The sequence below is a fragment of the Podarcis liolepis genome, assembly GCF_965112155.1.
Source record: "Podarcis liolepis genome assembly, chromosome: 8".
Lineage (NCBI taxonomy): Eukaryota > Metazoa > Chordata > Lepidosauria > Squamata > Lacertidae > Podarcis > Podarcis liolepis.
This window is the reverse complement of record NC_139560.1, coordinates 46286351-46301025: the sequence shown is the minus strand read 5'-3', so window position 1 is coordinate 46301025 and position 14675 is coordinate 46286351. Positions and strand designations below refer to the sequence as shown.

The window sequence follows — 14675 nt, the reverse complement described above, 5'->3', positions numbered from 1 at the left end:
TATTGTTCTCAAGAAAATACAAAAGGCAATATATACAGTGAGATATTTTACTTTCTTGGGCTCCATGATCACTGCAGATGGTGACAGCAGTCACGAAATTAAAAGACGCCTGCTCCTTGGGAGAAAGGCGATGGCAAACCTAGACAGCGTCTTAAAAAGTAGAGACATCACCTTGCCAACAAAGGTCCGTATAGTTAAAGCCATGGTTTTCCCAGTAGTGATGTATGGAAGTGAGAGCTGGACCATAAAGAAGGCTGATCGCCAAAGAATTGATGCTTTTGAATTATGGTGCTGGAGGAGACTCTTGAGAGTCCCATGGACTGCAAGAAGATCAAACGTATCCATTCTTAAGGAAATCAGCCCTGAGTGCTCACTGGAAGGACAGATCATGAAGCTGAGGCTCCAATACTTTGGCCACCTCATGAGAAGACTCCCTGGAAAAGACCCTGCTGTTGGGAAAGATGGAGGGCACAAGGAGAAGGGGACGACAGAGGACGAGATGGTTGGACAGTGTTCTCGAAGCTACAAACATGAGTCTGACCAAACTGCGGGAGGCAGTGGAAGACAGAAGTGCCTGGCGTGCTCTGGTCCATGGGGTCACGAAGAGTCAGACACAACTAAACGACTAAACAACAACAACAATATATACCTGACTAGAAATTACACTTCTGCCTACAAGCCAACAAGCAATCTGAAGCAGATTACATGGAGAACATAGGAGCCAGCTCCAGGGGGCCTGGGTACCCACAATAATAAAATTGTGGGGGCTGGGCACCCATAAAGTCAATGAGAAAAGCCAGCAGGTAGCAGTAGCGCTGCCTCCAAGAGAGAAGCAGTTCAGCTCCATCCTCCACAACCAGCCAGTGAGGCTCTCTTTTATGGGGGAGGGGGAGCCTCAAAGACAGAGGCAGTGTCTCTACCTCTGAGTCTGAGCCGCAGAAAAGGGTGCATTGCTGGCTGTAGGTAGGAGGAGAAAGATGATCCACCACCACCAGCTGCCACAATGCACTGTGATGTCTCATGTCCACGTGGTGGCAGGTACCCACAATCCGAAGGATGAGATGGCACCCCTGTTGGACAGCAATACTGGAAGCAAAGTCCCTTAATATTGACTGGATACTGAAAACCCTTAATGACAGCACCAAAAAAACCCCACCCTTACATGCGCTACAAAACCAATCCATATTAGGGCAGGAAATATATGTGTTCCATTGTTGGACATATATTTTTTGTAAGTATGCATGCAAACACACACACACACACACACACACACACACACACACACACCTGGCTTTGAGTGTGTGTCTTACTTGTCAGGGTACCCAGTAACTTGGCATAGTAGTTTCATAGGGATTATGTCCGGGTTCAGTTGTACATCTCAACAGCTACATAAAACCACTGGCAGTTGTTGTTTACAACTTTCCCCTTTTGGACTGTTTGGTTTCAAAAAAAAATGTTTTCTATGTCTTCTTTATTTGTTTTTAATTTTGTCATTTGTTGGTGTTATATTATTCTAACTTCTTCATTCTTGGAGTAGATCCACTGATACTAGTGAGGCCTTAAAGGTAAAGGTACCCCTGCCCGTACGGGCCAGTCTTGACAGACTCTAGGGTTGTGCGCTCATCTCACTCTAGAGGCCGGGAGCCAGCGCTGTCCGCAGATGCTTCTGGGTCACGTGGCCAGCGTGACAAGCTGCATCTGGCAAGCCAGCGCAGCACACGGAACGCCGTTTACCTTCCCGCTAGTAAGCGGTCCCTATTTATCTACTTGCACTTAAGGGTGCTTTCGAACTGCTAGGTGGGCAGAAGCTGGGACCGAATGACGGGAGCTCACCCTGCCGCGGGGATTCGAACCGCGGACCATGCGATCGGCAAGTCCTAGGCGCTGTGGGTAAAACCCGCGTCCCTTAGTCCCTTAGTGAGGCCTTAGTCATGACCAATTTATCTCCCATTGATTTAATTGGGTCTACTTTAAGCATAAATATCTGGATCCAACCCAGCAAGTTTAGACCCTTAGCAACTTATAATAAATGATGATGTCAGATAAATGAAAACCTGGCAAGCCTGCTGATTACAGGCCTCGTTCTGTCTATGGAAGAACTAGACCACATGAAGCAGAAGATCAGAAACTTCAAAGCATCTTGCTAGGAGGTCTTCATCCTCATTCATAAAAGATCCCTCTTTTCTCTTCTAACACAGGACAGGGGTTAAATCTCTGTATTTGTTTGCCTTATTGTAGTTGCAGCAGTGATGTATTTCAAGCCAAGTATAGCTTGCTTTCTTGGATATTGTTTGGTAAGTGAAATTAGTCTGTTCTATTAAACTATGTGCTGGACCACCCAATAATTTCCACACACAAGCTGCTGAGCATGACCAGATGGTTTTGTACTTTTGATTCCGACAAACAGAGCTCCAAAAGTTATGTATCAACTAAAGATAGATGTTTCAAAGGGTAGGTGGGGGAAATGCCCTTGATATTTTTCAGATCCCACTGAGCCAAAGATTGCATTTAAGTGCAAATTCTAAGCAGAATTGTCTACAAATGTTTAGTTCAAACATATATTATTGTACACTATATTATATGCCAGTGGCTGTCATATACTAATATAAAATTCTGCCTTTGTTTTTTATATGTATACACAGACGATTTTGCAGAAGAAGAGGAGGTTCAGTCCTTTGGCTATAAGAGGTTTGGTAAGTTAAATCCTCACATTTTCATAGTGTTTAAACAGAGAAGAAAAACTTCTTCAGATGTAGCACAAAAGTGTTGTGAATGTTTACGACTAGCATGTAATTCAAACTTTAAAAGGAAGAGACAAGATATTTGACTGGAGGTTGAAAGTGTTGGAATACGTTTGGAGAAGATGTGTTAGTTGTATAAAGTTTACTTATTATAGGGAACTGTTTTCATCACTTGCTTATTTATGTCATTGTTTTTGCCAATCATTGTAATTCAGAAGGAATAGTTCTTTACTAGCAACCGAGAGCCATGCCATCTTGATACTATGACTTAAGTCACTTCCTGACATTGGTCTTAATAGTGACAGTAGCAACAAGAGAAGGCATGAAACACAAAGTGCATTATAAAAGTATTGCTTCCTGTTGTGAGTCTGAAGTACCATCACTGTTCAGGTACAGCAATAGCCTTCCCAACTCTGTGCATCTCCTGCTAGCCCATGTGGACTAACGCTGAGCAGAATGGGGAATTTCCTCCTTCCCCTCTACCCATGTGGTTTGTGAGTACTTGATACCCTTACCTATTACTTTAAAGACCATTTACATTGCAGCAGTTGATGATAATGAATTAACTTATTAATCACCTTATATCTATGTATCTCGCAAGTTGATTTACAGATTATTATAAAAACAACTAAAACGGTTTTTAAGATAGTACAGAAACAGCTGAAAATATAACCACATAAGCTTTGTGTAAGCGAGTCATAATGTATGCTCAATAAACAAGACTGGAGGAGCCTTGAGTTTTAAATTGGAAGCCTTTCCATTGACTTCCAGCATGGTGGCTTTGTAGTGTATGAAAATGTAATGGCCTGTGAATAATTTTAAAATACTGCTCCGCAATACAACAAAGTAATAATTAAGCATTGCAGCTGAGAGGCATTTTCAAGAACTATTATGTGACAGAACAGGTACAAATATCTTAAGTTTTCTTTTGTCCCCCATGAATTGACCCACTTTAAACTATAGTAAATCTCTTCTGATGATTTCAGAAGTATCATATTACTAACGAGAGAGACAGTAGAGTGGGAAGCTTTTATAGTGTTGGCAGCAGGAAGGAATTTAACAGACTGAACTAAAACAAGGAGAGGGTAAAGGCATTTTTACCTTATCCCCCCTCTCCTCAAATACACTTCAGGGACGCCTCCTCACTCTAGGATTCTGTGTTCCTTAGAGGTGGAAGGCAATCTTATATTTGGAAGAAAGCCCTTTTAAAATAGTCTAAACAGTGAATTTTCCCTCCCTCAACAAACATGCAATCCCACATCCTCTGTCCGTGGGATCACTAACTTATTGAGTTCACTTGAAATGCCAGATTATGCTACCATTCCCTGCAATAGGCAAAACCATAGTCTCGCTGAATTGAGCCAAAAGGGTATTAAATAACAACCAGTGTGGACTCTGGCCTTCTTTGAAAGTGCTTGGAGAAATATGAGCTTGTAGTGTGTGCTGTGTGTGTTTATTTAAACAGTGGAGGAAAGTCACAAGGTTAGGAGAAGTTCTTTGTCTAAATTTTCATCTTCTTCTGCATTTAAATTAACTTAGAAAGTAGATGACTGATGGACATGTTGAATTCACGAGTCGGAAGGAAAATAAAATAAAATAAAACAAGTTCTGTACAAGTTCAGTGCCATCCAAGGCTTAAGACAATAAAAAGAATCTAAGCATCTTCCTTAAAACATAGAGATTATATGAACATACGTATAAGTGCAATGTGTCAGTAACTCCTATCTATGAAAATTTGTTGAAGTACAGTCTCCTTTTGCCAGTGCCACATACCTCTGACTGCAAGAGGACGAGACCACAACATGAGTGATTGATTTTCCTGGCATGCCCCTGCTTATAAAAACTCCCCATGACATCTGGTTGACCTCTGTCAGCAGATGCAAGAATGCTGAGTTAACTGGACCACTGACCTGACCCAACCTGGTGATTTTTATGCTCTTAGGAATAGCTCCTCAGTGACAGAATGGTGTGTTCATCCATTCCAGGGGTACTATGGTGTGCAAAGGAATTGCCAAGAGTGACAGGTTTGCTGATTCAGATGTTCATTATTCTAGTCTGCCGTGTTAACACGATATAAACGACAAAGCACCTTTTCTTATCACTCTTAGTTAGACATCAGTCAGGGAGTAGCTTCTTTGAAGGCAACTGCTCCAGATAATGAACCAGAGATTTATGTATATTCTGGGAAGCTGCCACCAGAACGAACCCCTTCCTAAACCAGGAACTTTTTGTTGTAAAACACCCAGTGAACAAACTGTGGAAGATGACTTGTCAGAGATAGAATTATACATGGACTTCCAAGCATTCCCTTTGGAACATTGGTTTTGATGAGACATAATTGCTTTGCATTTTAAATCTAGAATTACACCCATCACGATGTTGATGGTGATCATAATGGATACCATTTTCCTGGTTGTTCCAAATTGTTGTTCTTTGAGGGGGTGTCCAGTGCAGAGGCATCATCATCATTTTCCCATTTCCCACTGATAGTCCCCATATATTTTCACCCATTGCAAAGATGTCCCTATAGCAAAAAGCTACCACCACTGTACCATTTTGTTAATTATTCCCCTATAGCCCTAGTATCAGAGGTAGTGTTACCATGAATTCGGAAGGGGGGGGTGGAATCTAGAAAGTTGAAAAAACTATTTTAAAAAATGTTTTGATGGCTGTTCTTTGTTTCACAACTGTATGGAATCATTCAAGAAGCTGCAGTAAGTTTTTGTTCTTGAATACTCATTGTTTGCTATGCAGATGTGATTTTGGTATTCCCTCTGTTTTGAGAAAATATTTTCCTTCACCCTCCTTAAGCTGCTGTCATTTGGTGAGTTAGCAGCAGTTTCATGACAAAAAGCGAATATTGGGAAGAAAGTGAAAGAATTTGACTCAATTCTTGTCATGGAATGATGGAATGGTGTCTGAACTATGAATAAGGTAGAGAGAGAGAAAATACTGTCTTCTTCAGAAGTAGAATGAAACAACAGATAAAGGTAACATCCTTCCATTCATTGTTGATCTCTGAAGTGAAGCAGATCTGAAAGAAGTGTGGTGACAACTTGACACAGCCATATGTGTGTTGGGATGCCAGCGTAAATATGGGGAAAAGCAGTTCCATTCACAAGAAGCAGAATGCCTGATGTGTTAAAAAGGGTAGAATGTTGATGTATGGAAATTCAAAATAGGGCCTGCTACAATCATTGCATGCCCAGCTGCAGAGTCCCCCCACCCCGGTGTTCCTGTATTGAAAAGGGGTAAATGAATGGATGAAACAGCTGTCTGGGATTTAAAATGGTGGAATTGTCAGCAGCATTAGCAGACAACAGCTAACTCCTTGGAGGGTGTCTATAAAAATCATCATCCATTTATTATCTGATGAATCATTATGGGATAATCCAGGGTGGGGTATGCTCTTCATAGCATCTTCTAAATTGCTGTCATAGTGATGATTGTCTTCATAGTGGTCAAAACTTAATGGAGAGCTCTCAATCATTATTAAGTGCATTGCATTCCCGTTGTTTCCTTTACAGAACTTTGTGGCTTTATGACCTTTGCCAGGGGTGGGTATGAAGATGAGTTAAGAATCAAGCGCATAATTCTCATGGTCATGGAGAAGAATGGGGCAGCTGTGTGTACCATGCACTGTTTTCCAACCAGTGGTTCTTGACCCCATGGGTGTCACAGGATGGGTTGGGGGAAAAATTAAAACGATGTACAAAACCAAAGTTTATATTTACACAGATATATTTTAATATAGGAGTACAACATTCTTTTTCAGTCCTTCAAGAAGATACGTGTGTGTGTGTTTGGCATTATATATATATATATATATATATATATATATATATATATATATATATATGCAGGTTTTGGTGTCTTCGGGTGTCTTCCCGTGTAAGAGTTGGGGTGTCTAGGCGACGTTTCGACGAGGTCTCACTCGTCATCTTCAGGCTGGTGCTTTCGGCTTCTTGTTACTGGAACAGAGCAGGATCTCAGTGTTTGAGTTCCTATAAATACTGTTGAGGGGGTGTGGTGTATAGCCTCCAACGTTCTGGGCAGAGAGGAAGTTCCCAGGTTAGTGTGCCTTTTCTTCTTTTGTTCCTTAATTACTTGAGGGATATCTTGAGTGATTTCTTGAGTGATATTCTGAGTACCACTTAGGTGGGTCATTAAGTGTGGATTAGTTGCTAAAGCTTTCGTGTCTTGACCTCTTGAGCTTGTGAAGAGTTTTTCTGAGAAGATGGCTGTACTGCACTTAGTTGTGCTCTGGCTTGGCTTCGTGTATAGGGGCGAGCTGTGGTTTTGTGCCCTGTGCCAGCCAGATCTGTGTAGGGATTGCAGGGGGGTGCAGCATCCGGAGGTGCCACTATGGTTTGGCTACTGGATGGTGTCTGTAATTTATCTGTGGAGAGGGTCTGGGTTTGGGTCTGGTGTGGTTGATTGGTGATGGCGTTCTGTGTGCCTCTGGTTCTGGTGTCGGTTTTTGTGGGGAGGGCTAATTTCCAGATGTCTGGCAGGCGGGACGTGTCGTCACGCTTGTTCATGTTGTGAGGGTGTTTCTCTATCTCGATGGCTTCCATGATTATTCTCTTGTGGTGATGTTCCATGTTAAAGAGCAATTTGGAATCTGCAAAATTAATTTCGTGTTCTGACTTGTCTAAAGCATTGGTTTCAAAGCCAACAACCAACTTCCCTTCCTTGACGTCCTAATCTACAAAAAACCTGATGGCTCCCTAGGACACACTATCTACCGGAAAAAAACACACACCAACCGCTACTTACATGCACAATCACACCACCACCCTGCACAAATAAACTCCGTAGCCAAGACTCTCATCTCCAGAACCAAACGCCTGGCTGACAAAGACCACTTGACAACTGAGTTACAGAATCTCTCAAATGTGTTAATCGCCAATGGATACCAGCAAAACAGGGTTACGAAGCTAATCCAAAAAGAAACACCCCCCAAAAACCAAGACACAGAAGAAAACAATGGCATGGCCCTCCTTCCTTATATCAAGGGCACTACAGATAAAATTAGCAAAATCCTCCATAAACACAATATCAAAACAGCCTTTTGCACCAACCAAAAAATAGCCAATATCCTCAGAAACCCCAAAGATAAAATCCAGTTGGAAAACCAAGGGGTCTATGAAATACCCTGCAAAGTCTGCCCAGCCACGTACATTGGACAAACAAACAGACGAATAAATGCACGTATCGCAGAACACAAGAATGCCGTCAAAAAAGAAGAAAAAACTTCCTCTCTTTTCCAACACATGAAAGAAACAGGACACGAAATTAATTTTGCAGATTCCAAATTGCTCTTTAACATGGAACATCACCACAAGAGAATAATCATGGAAGCCATCGAGATAGAGAAACACCCTCACAACATGAACAAGCGTGACGACACGTCCCGCCTGCCAGACATCTGGAAATTAGCCCTCCCCACAAAAACCGACACCAGAACCAGAGGCACACAGAACGCCATCACCAATCAACCACACCAGACCCAAACCCAGACCCTCTCCACAGATAAATTACAGACACCATCCAGTAGCCAAACCATAGTGGCACCTCCGGATGCTGCACCCCCCTGCAATCCCTACACAGATCTGGCTGGCACAGGGCACAAAACCACAGCTCGCCCCTATACACGAAACCAAGCCAGAGCACAACTAAGTGCAGTACAGCCATCTTCTCAGAAAAACTCTTCACAAGCTCAAGAGGTCAAGACACGAAAGCTTTAGCAACTAATCCACACTTAATGACCCACCTAAGTGGTACTCAGAATATCACTCAAGAAATCACTCAAGATATCCCTCAAGTAATTAAGGAACAAAAGAAGAAAAGGCACACTAACCTGGGAACTTCCTCTCTGCCCAGAACGTTGGAGGCTATACACCACACCCCCTCAACAGTATTTATAGGAACTCAAACACTGAGATCCTGCTCTGTTCCAGTAACAAGAAGCCGAAAGCACCAGCCTGAAGATGACGAGTGAGACCTCGTCGAAACGTCGCCTAGACACCCCAACTCTTACACGGGAAGACACCCGAAGACACCAAAACCTATATATATATATATATATATATACATATATATATGTAAAGATAGCTGGTTTTGTTGCTTTGTTTTTATTGCAGTCATCACTGAATTGCAAAGATATGATGCTGCAGGTGGGATGCAGCTTCTTTTATAAGTTTGTTTCCAAGTGCAACAAACATACAGTATACCTTAAATAGTTACAGTATTTTTTTAGCTTTGCCTTTGGGTTAATATATAGTATCTGCAGTGCTACACACACAAACATGTTACCTCTACTCCATTCACAAAGAATGTTAAAATTACACATTATCAATTAAAATACTTTTTCAAAAGTGTGATTAAACTGGCCACCTTATTTTGAAGAAATAGCCTCCTTGAGGGACCCAATCTGGATTCATTGCAATTTTCTGCTGAAGGTCACTTTCTTTAGCTGATACCCCACCCCACAAGGCAAACAGCATCTTTGGGTACAAATAACAGCCTGGAGTGGTGGTCACAAACTACTTTTCAAGTGCAAAGAGGATCACTAGTCTAAAAAAGCTGAAAGACTCTGATATTGTGTGGGGTACACACACACACGTACTGTAGATTTGCTATGATTCTGCTGACCTTAAATCACAGTCCTAAGGCATGTTACCATAGTATAAACCAAGTTTCCCCAAACTGGTGCCCTCCAGATATTTTGGACTAAAATTCCCAACTGCTGATGTAGAAGATAGGGGAAGGTAGGGGAAAGCTGCTATGGAAAGTGCAGAAGTAAATTACTGAAAATTCTTCATGCTTGGTTGCCTGTGGCAGAGCTCAAGGAACCCCATATTGCTTTTCTGTCAGCACAGTGAAACTGTAACCAAGCCTTTATCCAAAGTGCAGAGATCCTAAATGCTAGCCAAGAAACAGCAGGAATAGTAATTTTATTTAGTCTTGCCTCTTTTGAAAATGTCATTTGCCCTTTTGCAATGAGCTATCCAAACAAGGAAACAAAACTTTCTCTTGCTTGTTTTGAGCCCATGTGGCTTTCTAGATGAATGCTTAAGCATGTAATGAAAGATATAAGAAATGGGAGACTTTGGTAAAGAAAATATGGAAGAGTGTTGAGGAATAGCTTCTATTTTATTTTCCATTTTCCATACATAGATTGATGCCAATGATTCTACCAGAAAACCTTAGAGTTGGGGATGGGCAGTGGAGCTGAATTTGTTCAGTGAATTATTGGAACTTCCAGAACAATTCGTTATTTGGACTTGTCTACGTGAGGTGTTATTAATGTCTCATTTTAACATGAAAAAGCAGATTATTATTTTTCCATTCTCTATCTAGGGTGTTGTCTAATGTTTTCACACATACAAATTCTTTATTTGCCTGATAGGGCTGCCAGGTTTTTGAAGAACAGCTTTCGTGGAAAAGAGTGTGATGGGTTAGAAATTGCCTGCCCCCAGCCTGATAGCGAGTTCAGTAGTGTTCTTCTGACACAGTAAGATTCCTGTGGGTGTAATTTTAAATCAGAGCTTGGGGGTTTACCTGAATTGCTAGAAAGCAAACTAATTTGGGGGAAATCAGAGTTAAGCACAATATATCTTCTTCAGTCAAACGGCATGACTTTGAGGCAGCCACCAGCTGCTTCTTTAGCTGTCTTCTAGGGTTACAGTTGTCCCTATTCTGAATGAGGCAGGCCTGTCTTGGTCACTTCCCAAATGGTCATTATAAACATGTAACTGCTAGCCAAAGTAAGATACAAGCCCTTCGCAAAATTACGCAACACCCATTTAAACATGTGGCAGCCTGCCTACACAAGCTCAGTAAAACATGTTATGTAACAGATTTTGGCCACTGTGTTTAAAACTCGTGTGTGTTTTTCCAGTGGCACCATTTCTTCTCCCTTCTGTAAGAATACACCTTCTCCCCCCCCCCCTTTTTAAAAAGTCAGTGATAAAGACTTTAATTTTTTATATTTTTCTTGCATACACCTGACTATGGAACAGTCCAAGTAGATACGATTTTAGTGTGTTACTTGTACAGTGGTACCTCGGGTTACATACGCTTCAGGTTACAGACTCTGCTAACCCAGAAATAGTACCTCAAGTTAAGAACTTTGCTTCAGGATGAGAACAGAAATCGTGCTCTGGCGGCGCGGCGGCAGCAGGAGGCCCCATTAGCTAAAGTGATGCTTCAGGTTAAGAACAGTTTCAGGTTAAGAACGGACCTCTGGGACTAATTAAGTACCGTACGTAATCCACACCTTTTCCTCCCTGCACATGATCCAGCTAAATAAGGAAGGAAGTAGTGATTACATTCTTGGTATATGCCCACCAACCATGTTATTGAGACTGCCTACATTTGTTTTCATCTGCTTTCAAATGGGCACACTGCACAATAATGCAAAATCAATTTGCAATGAGCTTTTATTTTCTGAATGAAACCCGTCTCTCAATAAGTGCTTTTCAGAGGCAAAATACTGTGTGTGAACTATGTGGGGGGAAAGCAAATACTCAGTCACCGTTGATTCTGGAATTGTGTGTACGGAGTCTTCATTCCTAAAATTGAGCCTGTCTTGATGTAATCTACTCATTAAAGAATCCTAATAACGATCAGTCTCACTCTCACACAGACATGTGGTTGAGAGAATCTTCTATCATACATAGTGCCTTTGTTAAAGTCTGCATCCTCACTATGGCCATCCAATCTTCTGTTTTGTTGTTTACTCTTAAATGTATATAAATCCACAGAAATGCATCCTATTTCAGCTTTCTTCATACATACAAATAGACTAAACCTTTATTTTGCTGGGCTTCTCTCTTAATTAAAACAAACAAACAAACATTGAGAACTGTCAGTGATCAACAGGTGGATATGGAGAAGAGTGGCAGGTTGTACTAGTTTCTCCAAGGTCAAACTAATGTCCTTTTTCTAGTACTTTTCTGGTTGTTCAGCTGACCATGACTGCTTGGGGAATGATATGCAATAGGGAATTGGGAAGCTCTATCTTCTGCTTTCCTTATGTGCCTAACATTTGAAAAGTACACTATCCTAAAAGCATGTTGTTGCTATTATTTCTGTGCCACCCTTTCTCTCCATTAGGAATGTAGCACAGTGTACAGTAGCACCTCGGGTTATGTTACCCGCGGGTAACGTAAAGTTTAGGTTGTGAAAGCGGCCAACCCGGAAGTGTTTCACCCATTCGCAGAAGCGGTCTACCGCCGCACACATGCGTATAACAGTGATCCTCAGGTTGCGAAAACCTCAGGATCCAGTCAGACCTCCAGAACGGATCCCGTTCGCAACCGGAGGTACCACTATACAATATCATCAATTAGCCCAAAGTGCTTATGGTCAAAACCCATAAAAACTCCCTGAGAAAGAAGCTAACTTAAAACTACAATCCATATTACAACTGATGGGAGCATCTACCTTCCAAAAGCCCTGGTGAACTTGTACGAATGTCTTTCGCTGACACCTGAAGGCTACCAGTGAGGAGATTCCTCCCCAGGGAAGAGATTCCATAACTGGGGTGCTGCTACCAAGAAGGACCTGTCTTGTGTAATCACCCCTGGGCCATCACCATTGGCAGCAACACAAGCAGAGCCTCTCCCACTGAACGCAGGGTATGGGCCAGAACATACTGAGGGGGGCAATCTTTTAAATACTTCAGCCCATAGAAATTCAGGGTTTTGTACATCAGTACCAACACCTTGAATTGGGCCCGGTAGCTCACAGTCAGCCAATGCAGTGCTTTAAGGATGCTATCAAAGTACATAGTCAAAATCCACTGAAAAGTCCCCCTGGTATACCTCACGGAAATAAATAAGAAATGAATAATAATAATAATAATAATAATAATAATAATAATTTTTATTTATATCCCGCCCTCCCCAGCTGAAGCCGGGCTCAGGGTGGCTAACAACAATAAAATAGTGCAACATTCTAAAAACATTTCATTATAAAAATTAATTAAAATCAAATTGATGGCATAAGGACCCTTCCATGCTTTTATGCAATTCATTTCATTTGAGCAGTGGATTATGGCTTTTATGATTTCTGAACAGAATTCCATAACTTGTTGGTGAATTCTTCATAACACAATTGGCCTTGGATGACAGTAAAGTAAAGTTTATTTTATCTTTAAATGAAGAGAAGGCAATTTCAGATTGTACAGATGCAATTATAATGGAAAATACTACTAATAAACACATGTTTTAAAAAATCTCTGTAGTGGGTGAAGTAGGAATATTTCTCTAGCCCTCTAACCAGCATCTGGTTCATACTCAAGGACCATGCTGTAATATTGGCAAAAAAACAGAGGTCATCCTTTACCAATGGAAATTGCTGCAACAAAAATGATATCATATTTCTTTAGTACTCCTTTTGCCATAGCAACAGCATTATATTGCATTAAGTCAAATGGAATTTTATTCCAAAACATACAAATAAGTTGGATTACTACTTCCTGCACTTTTTAGTATGAAAGCAGAATTTTCTCCTTGGTTTCTGCAACAGGTTTTTCAAAAAATTATATTTCATATCTTGTGGAAAGCACGAAGAAATATTTGTATTCATTATTTGAATAGGTGGGTTTCCAAACACCATCAGTCCAGTAAATCTGCAGATATTTCAAACAAACAAACTCATGTCCCAGTTGGGAAAGAACTTGACAGCATAATGTCATAAGGATCAAGCTAATTGGCCTTTTCATTTTAAAGAGAACTTCATGAAACTTGGCTCAGTCAGTTTCATCACATGTTCCTAGTCTGGCACTCCAGTATTGTGCAGCTGGAAGCACAGGAAATATCATGGGGGGAAGACAGCAACATGTCCCCTAGAATAACTCTCTGCAACCCACTATAGCTGCCCATTATAGTGGATTGTCTCTAAGCACCCTAACGTGGCTTGTGCTTTGTGGACGAGATTGACATAAGCACATGATCGGTCTTGGATGTATGTTGCCCAAAGTGTTATCTCTACCACATATTTGTGGGAGTGCTGGCAATTAAAATATTCTTTGCTGTCTTGGAGTGCATCATACTGGAAATACTAGGTAAAGGTAAAGGGACCCCTGACAGTTAAGTCCAGATGCAAACAACTCTGGGGTTGCTGTGCTCATCTCGCTTTACAGGCTGAGGGAGCTGGTGTTTGTCAGCAAACAGTTTTTCTGGGTCATGTGGCCAGCATGACTAAGCCGCTTCTGACGCAACGGAACACCGACACCTGAGCAGCACACAGAAACGCCAATTACCTTCCTGCCAGAGCAGTACCTATTAATCTACTTGCACTTTGATGTGCTTTCAAACTGCTAGGTTGGAAGGAGCTGGGACCGAGCAACGCGGGGATTCGAACGGCTGACCTTTTGATCAGCAAGCCCAAGGCTCAGTGGTTTAGAACACAGCGCCACCCACGTCCCACTGGAAATACTAGCAGGTGCCAATTTAGTATTAAAACGTCATCCAAAGATAATTGTGCAGCATGTCTGCTTCAGTGATCTAAGACTGTGATAACACAGCTAAATCAGCATGCACAAATTCTGGGTTCTGCTGTATCAGCCCCACTTTTTGACTACTTTAGGAATAGGGTAACTTTGAATATGGCACATGGCAGACCAGTCATCAGACCGCATCTGCCTGTGGCAAATCACAGCCATGACACACTGAAGTATGTGTATAAACAGGTCTTCAGTTTAGCAAAATTCCAGGTTATTGGGGAGGTCTCCTCATCACTCAGGACGCGGGTGGCGCTGTGGGTAAAACCTCAGTGCCTAGGACTTGTCGATCGTATGGTCGGCGGTTCGAATCCCCGCGGCGGGGTGAGCTCCCGTCTTTCGGTCCCAGCTCCTGCCCACCTAGCAGTTCGAAAGCACCCCTAAGTGCAAGTAGATAAATAGGTACTGCTTTATAGCAG

At 41.8% G+C, this 14675-nt stretch overlaps 1 protein-coding gene across 2 annotated transcripts in view; it reads left to right on the top strand.

Annotated features, from left to right (window-relative positions):
- COLEC12 (collectin subfamily member 12) overlaps positions 1-14675 on the top strand; it is a 78810-nt gene that overhangs the window by 12011 nt on the left and 52124 nt on the right. For both annotated transcript variants that reach the window (XR_014529476.1, XM_083518659.1), the window contains exon 2: positions 2643-2693. Coding sequence is in view for 1 of the 2 variants with exons in the window: in XM_083518659.1 (XP_083374785.1) it covers positions 2643-2693 (51 nt within the window). In the remaining variant the exon portion in view is untranslated. The remainder of the gene's footprint in view (positions 1-2642; positions 2694-14675) is intronic.